At 42.4% G+C, this 12,461-nt stretch overlaps 1 protein-coding gene across 1 annotated transcript in view; it reads left to right on the forward strand.

Moving 5' to 3' along the window:
* Nucleotides 1-12,461, forward strand: part of IL17RD (interleukin 17 receptor D) — an 81,758-nt gene that overhangs the window by 62,525 nt on the left and 6,772 nt on the right. The window contains exons 5-9 of the mRNA XM_015407756.1: nt 72-192; nt 8,432-8,476; nt 8,573-8,724; nt 10,006-10,071; nt 11,841-11,895. Coding sequence (XP_015263242.1) covers nt 72-192; nt 8,432-8,476; nt 8,573-8,724; nt 10,006-10,071; nt 11,841-11,895 — 439 coding nt within the window. The remainder of the gene's footprint in view (nt 1-71; nt 193-8,431; nt 8,477-8,572; nt 8,725-10,005; nt 10,072-11,840; nt 11,896-12,461) is intronic.

A 12,461-nucleotide genomic window follows, 5' to 3' on the forward strand; every position in this document is an offset into this window, starting at 1 on the left:
CTCATTCCAGTAACCATAGGTGAAACATTAAAATGCTTTACTGACTGGCTTTAATTTCTTTTCCCCCCAAGGGAGTGGAATCTCAGCCTTTTCTAAATCTGAAATTTGAAACGGATTATTTTGTAAAGATTGTTCCTTTTCCTTCCATTAAGAATGAAAGTAACTACCACCCATTTTTCTTCAGAACACGGCGTAAGTACAATACTCATGACTTTCTTTTTAAAATAGCGCTCTGTGTCTTGAGTGTTACTGTAAATAGTAGCAATTGGAATTGCATACATCCACTTTTTGTTACAATTAGTATCAAAACAACATTTCAAATCTGTTTGGACATGTTGGGAAGATTGGGAATGGGCATCACATCCCCGTTATTAGAGAAGATGGCAGAATGGTTTTGGTCGATTCAGCTGAGCACTGATTAATCCATTTGTATGATAACAGTGTGTCTGTGTTCCAGTCCTAATGAAGGCTATTGTTTTTTTAAGACATTAAAATCTCAGAGTGCTGGCTCATACATTCAATCAGCATGCACATGCATTTGGATGGAGAGAAAGGCTCAAGTTCCTTTTCCCTTATGTGTACAACATTTAGTGTGAATTAGAACTGACACATCTGTGAGTAGGGCCTTAGTGTTACGCATTCCTCTTCTCCCTTCCCTCTGTTCAGTCTGTACTTGCGCAAAAAATTCCCCTTATAATACTTCCCCCTTATTTTCCCACCTTATAATAGATTATAAGAGATTCCCCATATAATAGATCTATGTACAATAGGGAAGGATGTACTCACTGCTCATACATCCTAAAACACTGTGTATTGACTAATCATGAAGATTAAAATGAAAATTGTCATGTGACAATTGCAATTATTATATAAACACCCATCTTTCCTTATATGAAGAAGAAGAAGAGATTGGATTTATACCCTGCCCTTCACTACCCAAAGGTGTCTCAGAGCAACTTACAAACTCCTTTGCCCTCCCCTCCCCACAACAGACACCCTGTGAGGTAGGTGGGGCTGAGAGAGCTCTTGACAGAGACTGCTCTTTTTCAAGGACAGCTCTTATCAGAGCTATGGCTTGCCCAAGGCCATCCAGCCAGGTGCAAGTGGAGGAGTGGGGAATCAAAGCCGGTTCTCCCAGATTAGAGTCCGCGCACTTAACCACTACACCAAACTGGCTTCTGATGCGTCCATCTTGGCTCTGAACTGGTGCTTTGAGACTGTAGTCAGATGGCTAAAGCAAAACAAACTGAAGCTGAACAGGACATAGGTCAGGAAGGCTTATGTTTTAGGGAAATTGGATCATCTTGGATGGAGTGGTTGGTATTTGAGAGCCTGTTAAGAGCTTGGGGGTGCTCATGGACATCTATCAGATGCATCTGGTCCTCCAGTTCTTTCCCTTCTTAGACTCAGCTGATGAGGCCACTCTGATTTATGCTTTTCTAACCTCATGACTGGAAACTGCAGCTGATTCAGAATATAGCAGCCTGTTTATTAACGGGTTAGGTGATGAGAGCATCTCTTGCCTATCTTAGAATAGCTGCAGAGGCTGCCAGTTTGTAGTGTTATGACCTTTAAAGCCATTCACATCCTTGGACCCACATATCTAAAGGATTGTCTTCTTTCATATGTCCCCCATGTGCCAAATATGGTCCTCAAGCTGCCACCTACTGGCCATTCCCCTATTTAGGGCTGCCCACTTTGCCTCAACCAGAGCCCATGTTTTTTTCCATTGCTGCTCCCACTTGCTGGGATGGGTTCCTTAAGGAGGTGGGGGGGGGGTACCATCTTTAGAAATACTCAGGAGGTGCTGCAAGGCCATTTTATTTGCCAGGACTTCCAGTGTAGGTATAAACTGGAAGCAACTTTTTTTGGGGGTGGAGGGAACTGACGTTTTATTTTATTGGTTTTAAACTGTAACATTTTAATCATGGCTCAAACTGCCTTGAGCTGCTAGAAAATATGGTGTATAAATATTTTAATTAGTACATATAATATTGTTTGGCTTTGTCCTTTGTAGATTCTCTTCAGGGCATGGAAGCTATCATTCAAAATTATTGCTAACTAAACAGAACTAGTTTCCAGTTCTTCCTCACTTGGGGGTGGTCTATTCTCATTTGAAGTAGAGGGAGGACATCCTGACATTTGGGTACTCCTTCTCCCACAATCCCTGGAGGCAGGATGTTAGGTCATTTTCTTCCCACCTCTGAGGAGAGGCAACAGACCTCGCCCACAGTGCTCCTGATGCCAAGCCTCCACCAGTGGGGGGCAGACTTCAACTGTTCTGGCAGAAATGGACTGCATCAAAGTCTGCCGCCTGGGTGCAACGCACCATTAGGCAAGGTTATGCCATCGAGTTCTCTCTCCCTCCCCGCACGAGTGCTTCTTACAGTCCCCTCATTCCAACAAATTGGTTGTATGCAAAAAAATTCCACTAAAATCAATTGAAGAGGTGATTACAGCCAAATTGGTTGTAAGCAAAAAAATTCCAAATGGAGACACTAAAATCAATTGAAGAGGTGATTACAGCAGGGGACCTCATGACATCCATAGAACTCAAAGAGGCCTATCTACGTGTCCCAATTTTCCCCCCACATGGAAGTACCTCCACCTTGCCTGGGAAGGGATCACTACCAGTTCAGGACCCTGCCCTTCAGACTAGCATTGGCCCTGTGGGGGTTGTTGAAGATAATGGTTGCCCTTGTAGTAAGCCTCAGATCCCAGGTCTCCATGCGCATCCCTACTTCGACAAGCTTCTCATCAGGTCTTGTTCAGCAGAGAAGGTGTCCCAGGACATGCAGTCCACTATCCAGCATTTGTCATCATCATACAACTTCCTCATAAACATTGGAAAGAGCCAGTTGCCCCTGTTGCAGGTGGTGACTCACTTGGGAGTGATTGTGGATTCAGTCTTTCTGAAGTTTTTCATCCCACAAAAAAGCGGCGAAGCTAAAGAGTGCAGCAAATCTTGTCATTGCCTCAATGTTAGTGGACCTAATGTTTCTGACCCGGCATCTGGATTCCATAATTGCAGCCATTGCCACAGTCCCATGGGCTCGAGTGCTGTCCGTGGGCTTTCAGTGATTCTTATTTCCTCACCAGTAGTCAGTTGTCCTCAAGCACCACCTGAGACTGAAAGTCTATCCACAGTCAATGAGTTCCCTTTGTTGGTGGACTGTCTTTTCACATCTGATCAAAGGAAAAGAGATCCATCTGGAGACGGGCCTACTGATTACTACAGATACAAGCCTTTTGGGCTGGGGAGCCCACTGCTCTTCGGGACAGATCCAGGTAACATGGTTGGTCTTGGAACAGACCATAAGCAGCAGTTTCCTGGAATTCAGGGCAGTTTTTCTGGCACTAAGATTCTTCTTGTAAACACCTTATGTTTGCATTTGAACAGACGACACCATGTCCAACGCCTATGTCAGTTGCCGGGGGGGGGGGGCACACAATCCCGGAAATGGTCAGAAAGATAACCAGCATCTCTCAGAGAGGAGTACATCAAAGGGCACCTCCAATATCCAAGCCGGTTCACTCACCCAGAGTCGCTTGGACCAAGGGGAGTGGTCCCTGTCCCAGGCCCTATTCAAACAAGTGATTCATCAGTTTGATCAACCCTGTGTAGACCTCTTCACTGCTCCTCTCAACACAAAGGCCACCTGTTTCTTTTCTCATCACAACTGTCTGCAAGTGGAAAAGATTTAGGTGGCTGGCCGGCCTACTATGTTCCTTTCCTCTGATACCAATGATCTCCAGGGCTCTGAACAAACTCAAGAAGTGGGAGAGAGTGGAAGTGATCTTCTGGGCTTCTCATTGGTCAAGACCTTGGTTTTCAGACCAGATTGCAAGTTGAGTCCAGCCTTACTGGATGCTTCCAGTTTTTCTAGACAGTTTGTCCTGGAGCCCAATACTTACCAGGGCCTTAGAGCTAACATCCTCATGGATATCTGTCTTGTCGTAGCGAGGGGGCTTGCATGGTTCGATGAGGCTGTGGAGGGCCACCCAAGACAGACAGGCCACAGCAGAGAACTCAGACCAAGTGTGATCCCCTGGAGAAGGAAATGGCAACCCACTCCAGTATTTTTGCCAAGAAAACCCCATGGACAGTATCAAAAGGCTAAAAGATATGACACCGGAAGATGAGCCCCTCAGGTCGGAAGGTGTCCAATATGCTACTGAGGAAGAGCAGAGGGCAAGTACAAGTAACCCCAGAAAGAGTGAAGCGGCTGGGCCAAAGCCGAAAGGACCCTCAGTTGTGGATGTGTCTGATGGTGAAAGGAAAGTCCAATGCTGCAAAGAACAATACTACATAGGAACCTGGAATGTAAGATCTATGAATCAAGGTAAGCTTGACGTGGTCAAAAATGAGATGGCAAGACTGAACATCGATATCCTAGGAATCAGTGAACTAAAGTGGACAGGAATGGGCGAATTTAACTCAGAAGACCATTATATCTACTACTGTGGCCAGGAATCTCGTAGAAAAAATGGTGTGGCCTTTATAGTCAACAAGAGAGTGCAAAAGGCAGTACTGGGATACAATCTCAAAAATGACAGAATGATTTCTGTCCGATTCCAAGGCAAACCATTCAACATCACAGTAATCCAAGTCTATGCCCCAACCACTGATGCAGAAGAGGCTGAAGTGGACCGGTTCTATGAAGACCTACAACACCTCCTAGAACTAACACCAAAAAATGATGTCCTCATCATCATAGGGGACTGGAATGCTAAAGTAGGAAGTCAAAAGGTAACTGGAATAACAGACAAGTTTGGCCTTGGAAAGCAAAATGAAGCAGGGCAAAGGTTAACAGAGTTTTGTCAAGAGAACACACTGGTCATAGCGAACACCCTTTTCCAACAACCTAAGAGGCGACTCTACACATGGACATCACCAGATGGGCAACACCGAAATCAGATTGACTATATAATTTGCAGTCAAAGATGGAGAAGCTCTATCCAGTCAGTAAAAACAAGACCTGGAGCTGACTGTGGTTCAGATCATGAGCTACTCATTGCAAAATTCAGACTTAAACTGAAGAAAATTGGGAAAACCACGAGGCCATTCAGGTTTGACCTAGATCGCATCCCTGATGAATATACAGTAGAGGTGAAGAATAGATTCAAGGGTCTGGATTTGATAGATAGAGTGCCTGAAGAACTATGGACAGAGGTTCGTGACATCGTACAGGAGGCAGCAATCACCACCATCCCAAAGAAAAAGAAATGTAAGAAAGCAAAGTGGCTTTCTGATGAGGCTTTACAAATAGCAGAGGAAAGAAGGAAAGCGAAAGGCAAAGGCGAAAAGGAAAGATTTACCCAACTGAACGCAGATTTCCAGAGAACAGCAAGGAGAGATAAGGAGGCCTTCCTGAATGAACAGTGCAAAGTAATAGAAGAAAACAATAGAATGGGAAGGACTAGAGATCTCTTCAAGAAAGTTGGAGAAATCAAGGGAGCGTTCCATGCAAAGCTGGCCATGATAAAGGACAAAAACGGTAGGGACCTAACAGAAGCAGAAGAGATTAGGAAAAGATGGCAAGAATACACAGAAGAACTATACAAGAAAGACCTCGATGTCCTTGACAACCACGACGGTATAATCACTGACCTCGAGCCAGACATCCTGGAATGTGAAGTTAAATGGGCCTTAGAAAGCATTGCTAACAACAAAGCTAGTGGAGGTGATGGTATTCCAGCTGAGCTATTCAAAGTCTTAGAAGATGATGCTGTTAAAGTGCTGCACTCCATTTGCCAGCAAATTTGGAAAACGCAACAGTGGCCACAGGATTGGAAAAGATCAGTATACATTCCAATCCCAAAGAAGGGCAATGCCAAGGAATGTTCAAACTATCGCACAATTGCACTCATATCACACGCTAGCAAGGTCATGCTCAAGATCCTACAAGCTAGGCTTCAACAGTACGTGGATAGAGAACTACCAGAAGTACAAGCTGGGTTTCGAAGAGGTAGAGGAACTAGAGATCAAATTGCCAACATTCGCTGGATTATGGAGAAAGCAAGAGAGTACCAGAAAAATATCTACTTCTGCTTCATTGACTATGCTAAAGCTTTTGACTGTGTGGATCACAACAAACTATGGCAGGTCCTTAAAGAGATGGGAGTACCAGACCACCTCACATGTCTCTTGAGAAACCTGTATAAGGGCCAAGAAGCGACAGTTAGAACCGGATATGGAACAACTGATTGGTTCAGCATAGGAAAAGGAGTACGACAAGGATGTATATTGTCACCTTGCTTATTTAATATATATGCAGAGTACATCATGCGAAATGCTGGCCTGGATGAATCACAAGTGGGAATTAAGATTGCTGGGGAAAAGATCAACAACCTCAGATATGCAGACGATACCACTCTAATGGCAGAAAGTGAAGAGGACCTAAAGAGCCTCTTGCTCAGGGTAAAAGAGGAGAGCGCAAAAGTGGGCTTGAAGCTCAACATCAAAAAAACTAAGATCATGGCATCCGGCCCCATCACTCCTTGGCAAATAGAAGGGGAAGTCGTGGAAGTAGTGACAGACTTCACGTTCCTGGGATCCCAGATCACCGCAGACTGTGACAGCAGCCATGAAATTAAAAAGACGCCTGCTTCTTGGGAGGAAAGCGATGGTGAACCTAAACAGCATGATAAAAAGTAGAGACATCACCCTGCCAACAAAAGTCCGCATGGTCCAAGCAATGGTATTCCCAGTAGTCATGTATGGCTGCGAGAGTTGGACTATAAGGAAGGCCGAGCGCCGAAGAATAGATTCTTTTGAACTATGGTGCTGGAGAAGACTCTTGAGAGTCCCTTGGACTGCAAGGAGATCAAATCAGTCAATCCTAAAAGAAATCAACCCTGACTGTTCCCTGGAAGGCCAGATAATGAAGCTGAAGTTCAAATACTTTGGCCACCCAATGAGAAGGGAGCACTCCCTGGAGAAGACCCTGATGCTGGGAAAGATTGAAGGTCAAAGAAGACGGGGACGGCAAAGGATGAGATGGTTAGACAGTGTCATAGATGCAACGAACATGAAATTGAGCAAACTTCAGAGGACGGCGGAAGACAGGAAGGCCTGGCGGGATCTGGTCTATGGGGTCGCGAAGAGTCGGACTCGACTGTGTGACAGAACAACAAAAAGAGCTAACATGCTCCATAGACAGGCAGCAGTTTTGTCCTCAGTTCTGCCTCCAGTCAAAGGTAGTCTTCTCTCACACCACCCAGCCATCAAGCATTTCATCAGAGAAGCCATGCTTTCCAGCCCACCAATAGTTCACAATTTTCCTCCTTGGAGAATTCATGTGGTTCTCCAAGCACTTAGAAAACTTCCATTTGAGCCACTGTGAGAGGTATCACTCCGTTTCTTCACGTTCAAGGTGCTGTTTCTTACAGCCATCACCTCTGCCAGACACTTCTCAGAATTGGGAGCTCTGTAGCTAAAGGCTTCTGCATTTTCCAAAAGGATGTGGTGGTTCTATGTCTGGACCCTTTGCTCATCCCAGAGGTGAATTCTGTGTTCCACAGGTCTCAGGATGTGTACCTCCCATCCTGCTGTCCCAATCTATAGCACCCCAAAGGGAAGAATAGGCATACCTTGGATGTGTGAAGAGCCTTACGTATTTGCATCCAGCTTACAACTGCTGTCAGGAGACCAGATGTTTTGTTTGTTGCTTACTGTCCAGTAGCCAAGGGCAAAAAGGTGTCAGAGAGAGGAATCCTGAACAGGTCTACTCTGACTGCTGCTCAGGGCTATTCAATGGGGCTTACTTCCAGGAAGGTGTTCTTTGTATTGCACTGTAAGGCACCTTTTTTTAGGTGGCTGAAAGAGTGAATTGTTTTGGCCTTCTCAAGAGCTTAAACCTCTGGAAGGAATCACAGCCTACTAAACCAGCAGTGCAGCCACCTTTCAATCCAGTGCATCAGTTTTGGAGATCTGTAAAGCAGCCACCTGGGCAGCTATGTCTACCTTCATAGGCCATTACAAAATGGGACTCATATACAGAAGCTGATGCAGCTTTTGGGCAGCAAGTGCTTCAACAGGTAGTGTGAGAGTAATTGAGACACAGGGCTGCCCTTCTGTCTCAGGGAAAGCTTTGTAACATCCCAAATGTCAGGATGTCTTCCTCTCCTCAAATGAGAAAGGAACTTTGGACTTATCATGAAGGTTTCTTCTATTTGAGGTAGAAGATGACATTTGTAGACAGTTAATTGCAAATTGATTTTCACTAAGATTAAACTTTAAAAACAGCTTTTGTACAGCAGTGTTCAAAGCATTTCATGTGCATTATTGAAGCAAGGGAGGCCACTGCATTGAAGACTGAGAAAGAGAATTGCTTAGCTATAACCCCCTATTGAGTTGATGGTAGATCTCATCAGCAGGTGATCAGATCAGAAAATAACTATTCTTTTCTGTATGTGTGTTTCTCATTAGCTTGTGAATTGCTTCTGCAGCCTGAAAATCTTGCCTGCAAACCTTGTAAGTAGAAGTATTAGTTTATTTACATTTCATGAAAGGAAAAAAAAAACAGTGTTCTTGAATCAGTAATGCCTCAAATTATCTCTTCTTCCATAGTTTGGAAGCCAAGGAATCTGAATGTTACCCAGCAAGGTTTTAATATGCATGTGTCTTTTGACCACGCACCGCATAATTTTGGATTCAAATATTATTACCTGCACTACAAACTTAAAAACGAAGGACACTTCAAACAAAAGGCTTGCAGACAGGTATGCTGAACACATGCACTTTATGTAATTTTGATATTTATTCGATTTTATCTTGTTTTACTTGGTTTTATGTATTGGCTCATGGTGCCCTTGTTTGTTAGCCGCCCTGAGCCCATTCGTAGGGAGGGCCGGGTAGAAATATAAATAAATAAATATAATAAATATGATGATGATGATGATGATGATGATAATAATAATAATAAATATATGTAGTAAATTGTTTGCTGTGAACTGCCGGGTGCTAGTGGACCTCATTTGTAGCAGGTGGAGTTAAATTTATTATTTAATGGTCTGAAAATGAACTTGTTGGAATGGGATTCATTGGTTATTACAGCTGTGCCAAGAACGTGCTGTGCTTCTTATAGGTACATTTGGAAGTTTCAGTCCTTTCCTAGGAAACAGCCCCTTGTATATGATCCAGCCAGAGCTAAGTGCTTTCAAGTATGATTGACTTGGTAAAAGTTGAAATATGTACTGAATTCTCGCATTGAAATCAGTGTGACATGAAAGTCTTCAGCTTGGCTAGATCATGCCTGTTACGTTGGAGATAAGTAATCCTATGCCACAATGTTGAGGTTTTAATGTCTATGACATTTAGCATGATAAAATTGACTCTTGGATGGTGCAAAGCACTGAAATAATGCATTAACCCATAGATAGAGTATTTGTATATATGCATACTGCTTTTGTAGCTAGAAGTAAGTTTGCCTCTTTGCAACTGTTAGCACTTTTTGTAATCTGACAAAATTAAGCAATATATATTTTGGGTTAGTTGTTCAAAGTTATATACTTATAAAACAGAATCCAAATGATATGTTTTTGTTGTAGGCCATAAGGCAGTGTGCAGTTCTCATTTCCTTGGGTTACATGCCGATTGATTTCAGTCAGATGCATTCATCTCCGGAATCTACTCCCCTGGGCACTCTGCTTAGACACTTGGCTTTGTGCCAGTCTTTGAGTGTAGTGGGGTTCTCCTGTTGTTGGCTGTAGGAAGAAAAAGAGCCTGGTGTACTTAGACTAATGCAAGGCTTTTGATTATGGGCTCGGTGCTTAGTTTTGTTTTTTTTAATCATCACTCTGCGACATTTGTTAGACCAGAGACTCAAAGTGCTTTGTGATTCATTGTGCTGTTCTATGTTTGCATTTTCTGTACCAGGAGAATTTCATATGCTCGGAAACAATATGAATCTCCAATGTGGCAATCTTTTAATAAGAACGTGTTTTCTGCTAATTTCAAACTTTTAAATTCCCTGTAAAATAATTGCCTTCATTTCTGCATAGGAGAAAAATACAGATTTCACAAGCTGTGTTCTTCAGAATGTCTCACCAGGAGATTATATAATTGAGGTAATATCATTTATTTGTAGTGTCAGAAATGGTCTCTACAGAAATTGCTTTCCATTTGGAATCAAATCAGCAGTATTCTGTACCTTCTTTTGAAGAAATTTAGTAGATGATGATATACCCTTGCTATATTACTGCATGATTACTGTAGTGACAGTACTATATGAACATTTACTGATAAAAATGAGGAGGTGAGGAACAAACAAATCTCAAGTCCCAACATACTCAGCAGCTCTCTTGATCCAGACCAGTGCTAAAACTGGAATCTATCTAATGGTTATTTGTAGTGGCAACTAAATTACGGTAGAGTTGGAGTTTCGTAGGTCATAGCAATTCACAAATCAACATGTCTGAATATTTTAAAACATTTGTAGCCTTTCTGTTGCATTTCATGAGCCTAATTCAGTTTTGTGAAGGCCAAATATTTTTTTCTTTTTGAAAGCTATTTGTAGAAAATGTGGCTATAGTTTTATGAAAATACTTGGAATTTCTTCCTGAGTCTGGGTTGGTTCACGCATGCATGGCGCATAGAATCATAGAATTAAAAGTTGGAAGGGGCATAAAGACCATGCAGTCCAGCCACCAAATATCCTTGACAAATAAATATCTAGTCTACACTTGGGAGAACCCAAAACGTCCCTGGGCAATTGATTCCACCATTGAATTGCCCTTATTGTTAAAAATTGTTTCCTAATATCCCATTGATATCTCCACACCCATAATTTAAACCCATTTTTATGAGTCCTATCCTCTACTACCAATTGAAATAGCACCATACCCTCCGCTAAATGACAGCCCTTAAAATACTTTAAAAGAGTGTTTGCTAACCCAGCCAATTTGGTGTCATCTGCAAATTTAATGAGTTGTCCCTTAACACCCTTATCTAGATCATTGATAAAAATATTAAAAAGGCAGTGGGCCCAAAACTGAGCCCTCCAATCAGACAAGGAGCCATTAACTACCACTCTTTGGGTGTGATTATCCAACCAATTCCTTACCTACCTAACCAAATATCTAATGCACAGCCCTCCACTTTGCTGATCAAAGCATCATGGTGCTGCTTCTAAAAAAATCCATATATACAATATCCACAGCATCCTCACAATCCATCAAACTATCACCCAATTAATAAGCAAATTATATTAGGTTGACAGGACCTATTAGGGACAAATCCATGCTGAGTACTACTTATTATCAAGTTATCCTGTAGATGTTTGCAAATCAGCCCTTATAAAATCCATTCCAAGATTTTAAACTGACCAGCCTATAGTTCCCTGGATCATCCTTCCTCCCCTTTAAGAATTGGGACAACATTTGCCCTTCTCCAATCATCTGGCACAATATCCATTCTCCAAGAGTCCTTGAAGATAATGTCTAAGGACTGTGCCAACTCCCCAGCTAGTTTTTTAAGCATTCTTGGGTGGACACCATCTGGCCTTGGGGACTTGTGCCCATCCAAAGCATCCAAATACTTCTAAATGACCTCTTTACTTATATCCACCTGTAAACCTTCACTGCCGAATCCTTTAACAGACTCAGTTGAAAACCATTATTGTGGGGATGATATGGATGTTGTTACATTGATCATTCACATAGGCAAATGATCACTTAATGGTGCAAATGCTGAGATGCATGTGTGAACCAGTTCATAAATGGTGTATTCTTTACTGGTTTCAGTTCTTGAAATCTATATATCTAGCAGTGTTTTGTCTGTAAAATTAAAGACTGCTACTTCAATTTTAAAATGAGTCCTTTCCCGTTTTCTTTTAAAGCTGGTTGATGATACCAACACAACAAGGAAGACAATGCATTATGCCCTGAAGCCAGGTATGCTTCCCACCCCCCCCACCCCAGAACTATGTGTTAACTTGTTGTTTCCTTCTGAAGAATAGTTATCTGTTTATCTAAAAATGTTCTTAGCCCACTCTTCTGCCAAGGAGCTCAGGATGGCACACGGTTCTCCCTTCCCAGTTTTAATCTGCAGCTTGGATTTCTTTTTAGGATTTACTACAATTACACACACACACACCGCCCAAAAAAACCCCTGAAAAACATTATGCGCTGTCTCACAGTTAACTCTTTGCTCTGAAGCCTCTTCAGTCATATCTTGGAGGAGTGGGAACAGGAGATGGACGTATAAATATAGTCCATATACTTCTTTCTTCTCTTGTCCCTGTTCCCACCACACATAATGCATGATGAGCACTGCTAAACAGTGCTGGTTGCATTTGAAGTGAAATCGTGGTGGTGGGGAAGACACACTGTGGGCACAGCAATATGTGCTCATCTATCTAAACCATTTTGAATTTCCTGAATGAGAGTGGGTTTTTTTGTCATTTTCTTGGTAATTTCAATAATTTATGAAAGATGTATAACATTTCCCATGTGTTTGC

Source organism: Gekko japonicus, unplaced genomic scaffold (assembly GCF_001447785.1).
Source record: "Gekko japonicus isolate JY-2015 unplaced genomic scaffold, Gekko_japonicus_V1.1 scaffold2220, whole genome shotgun sequence".
NCBI lineage: Eukaryota > Metazoa > Chordata > Lepidosauria > Squamata > Gekkonidae > Gekko > Gekko japonicus.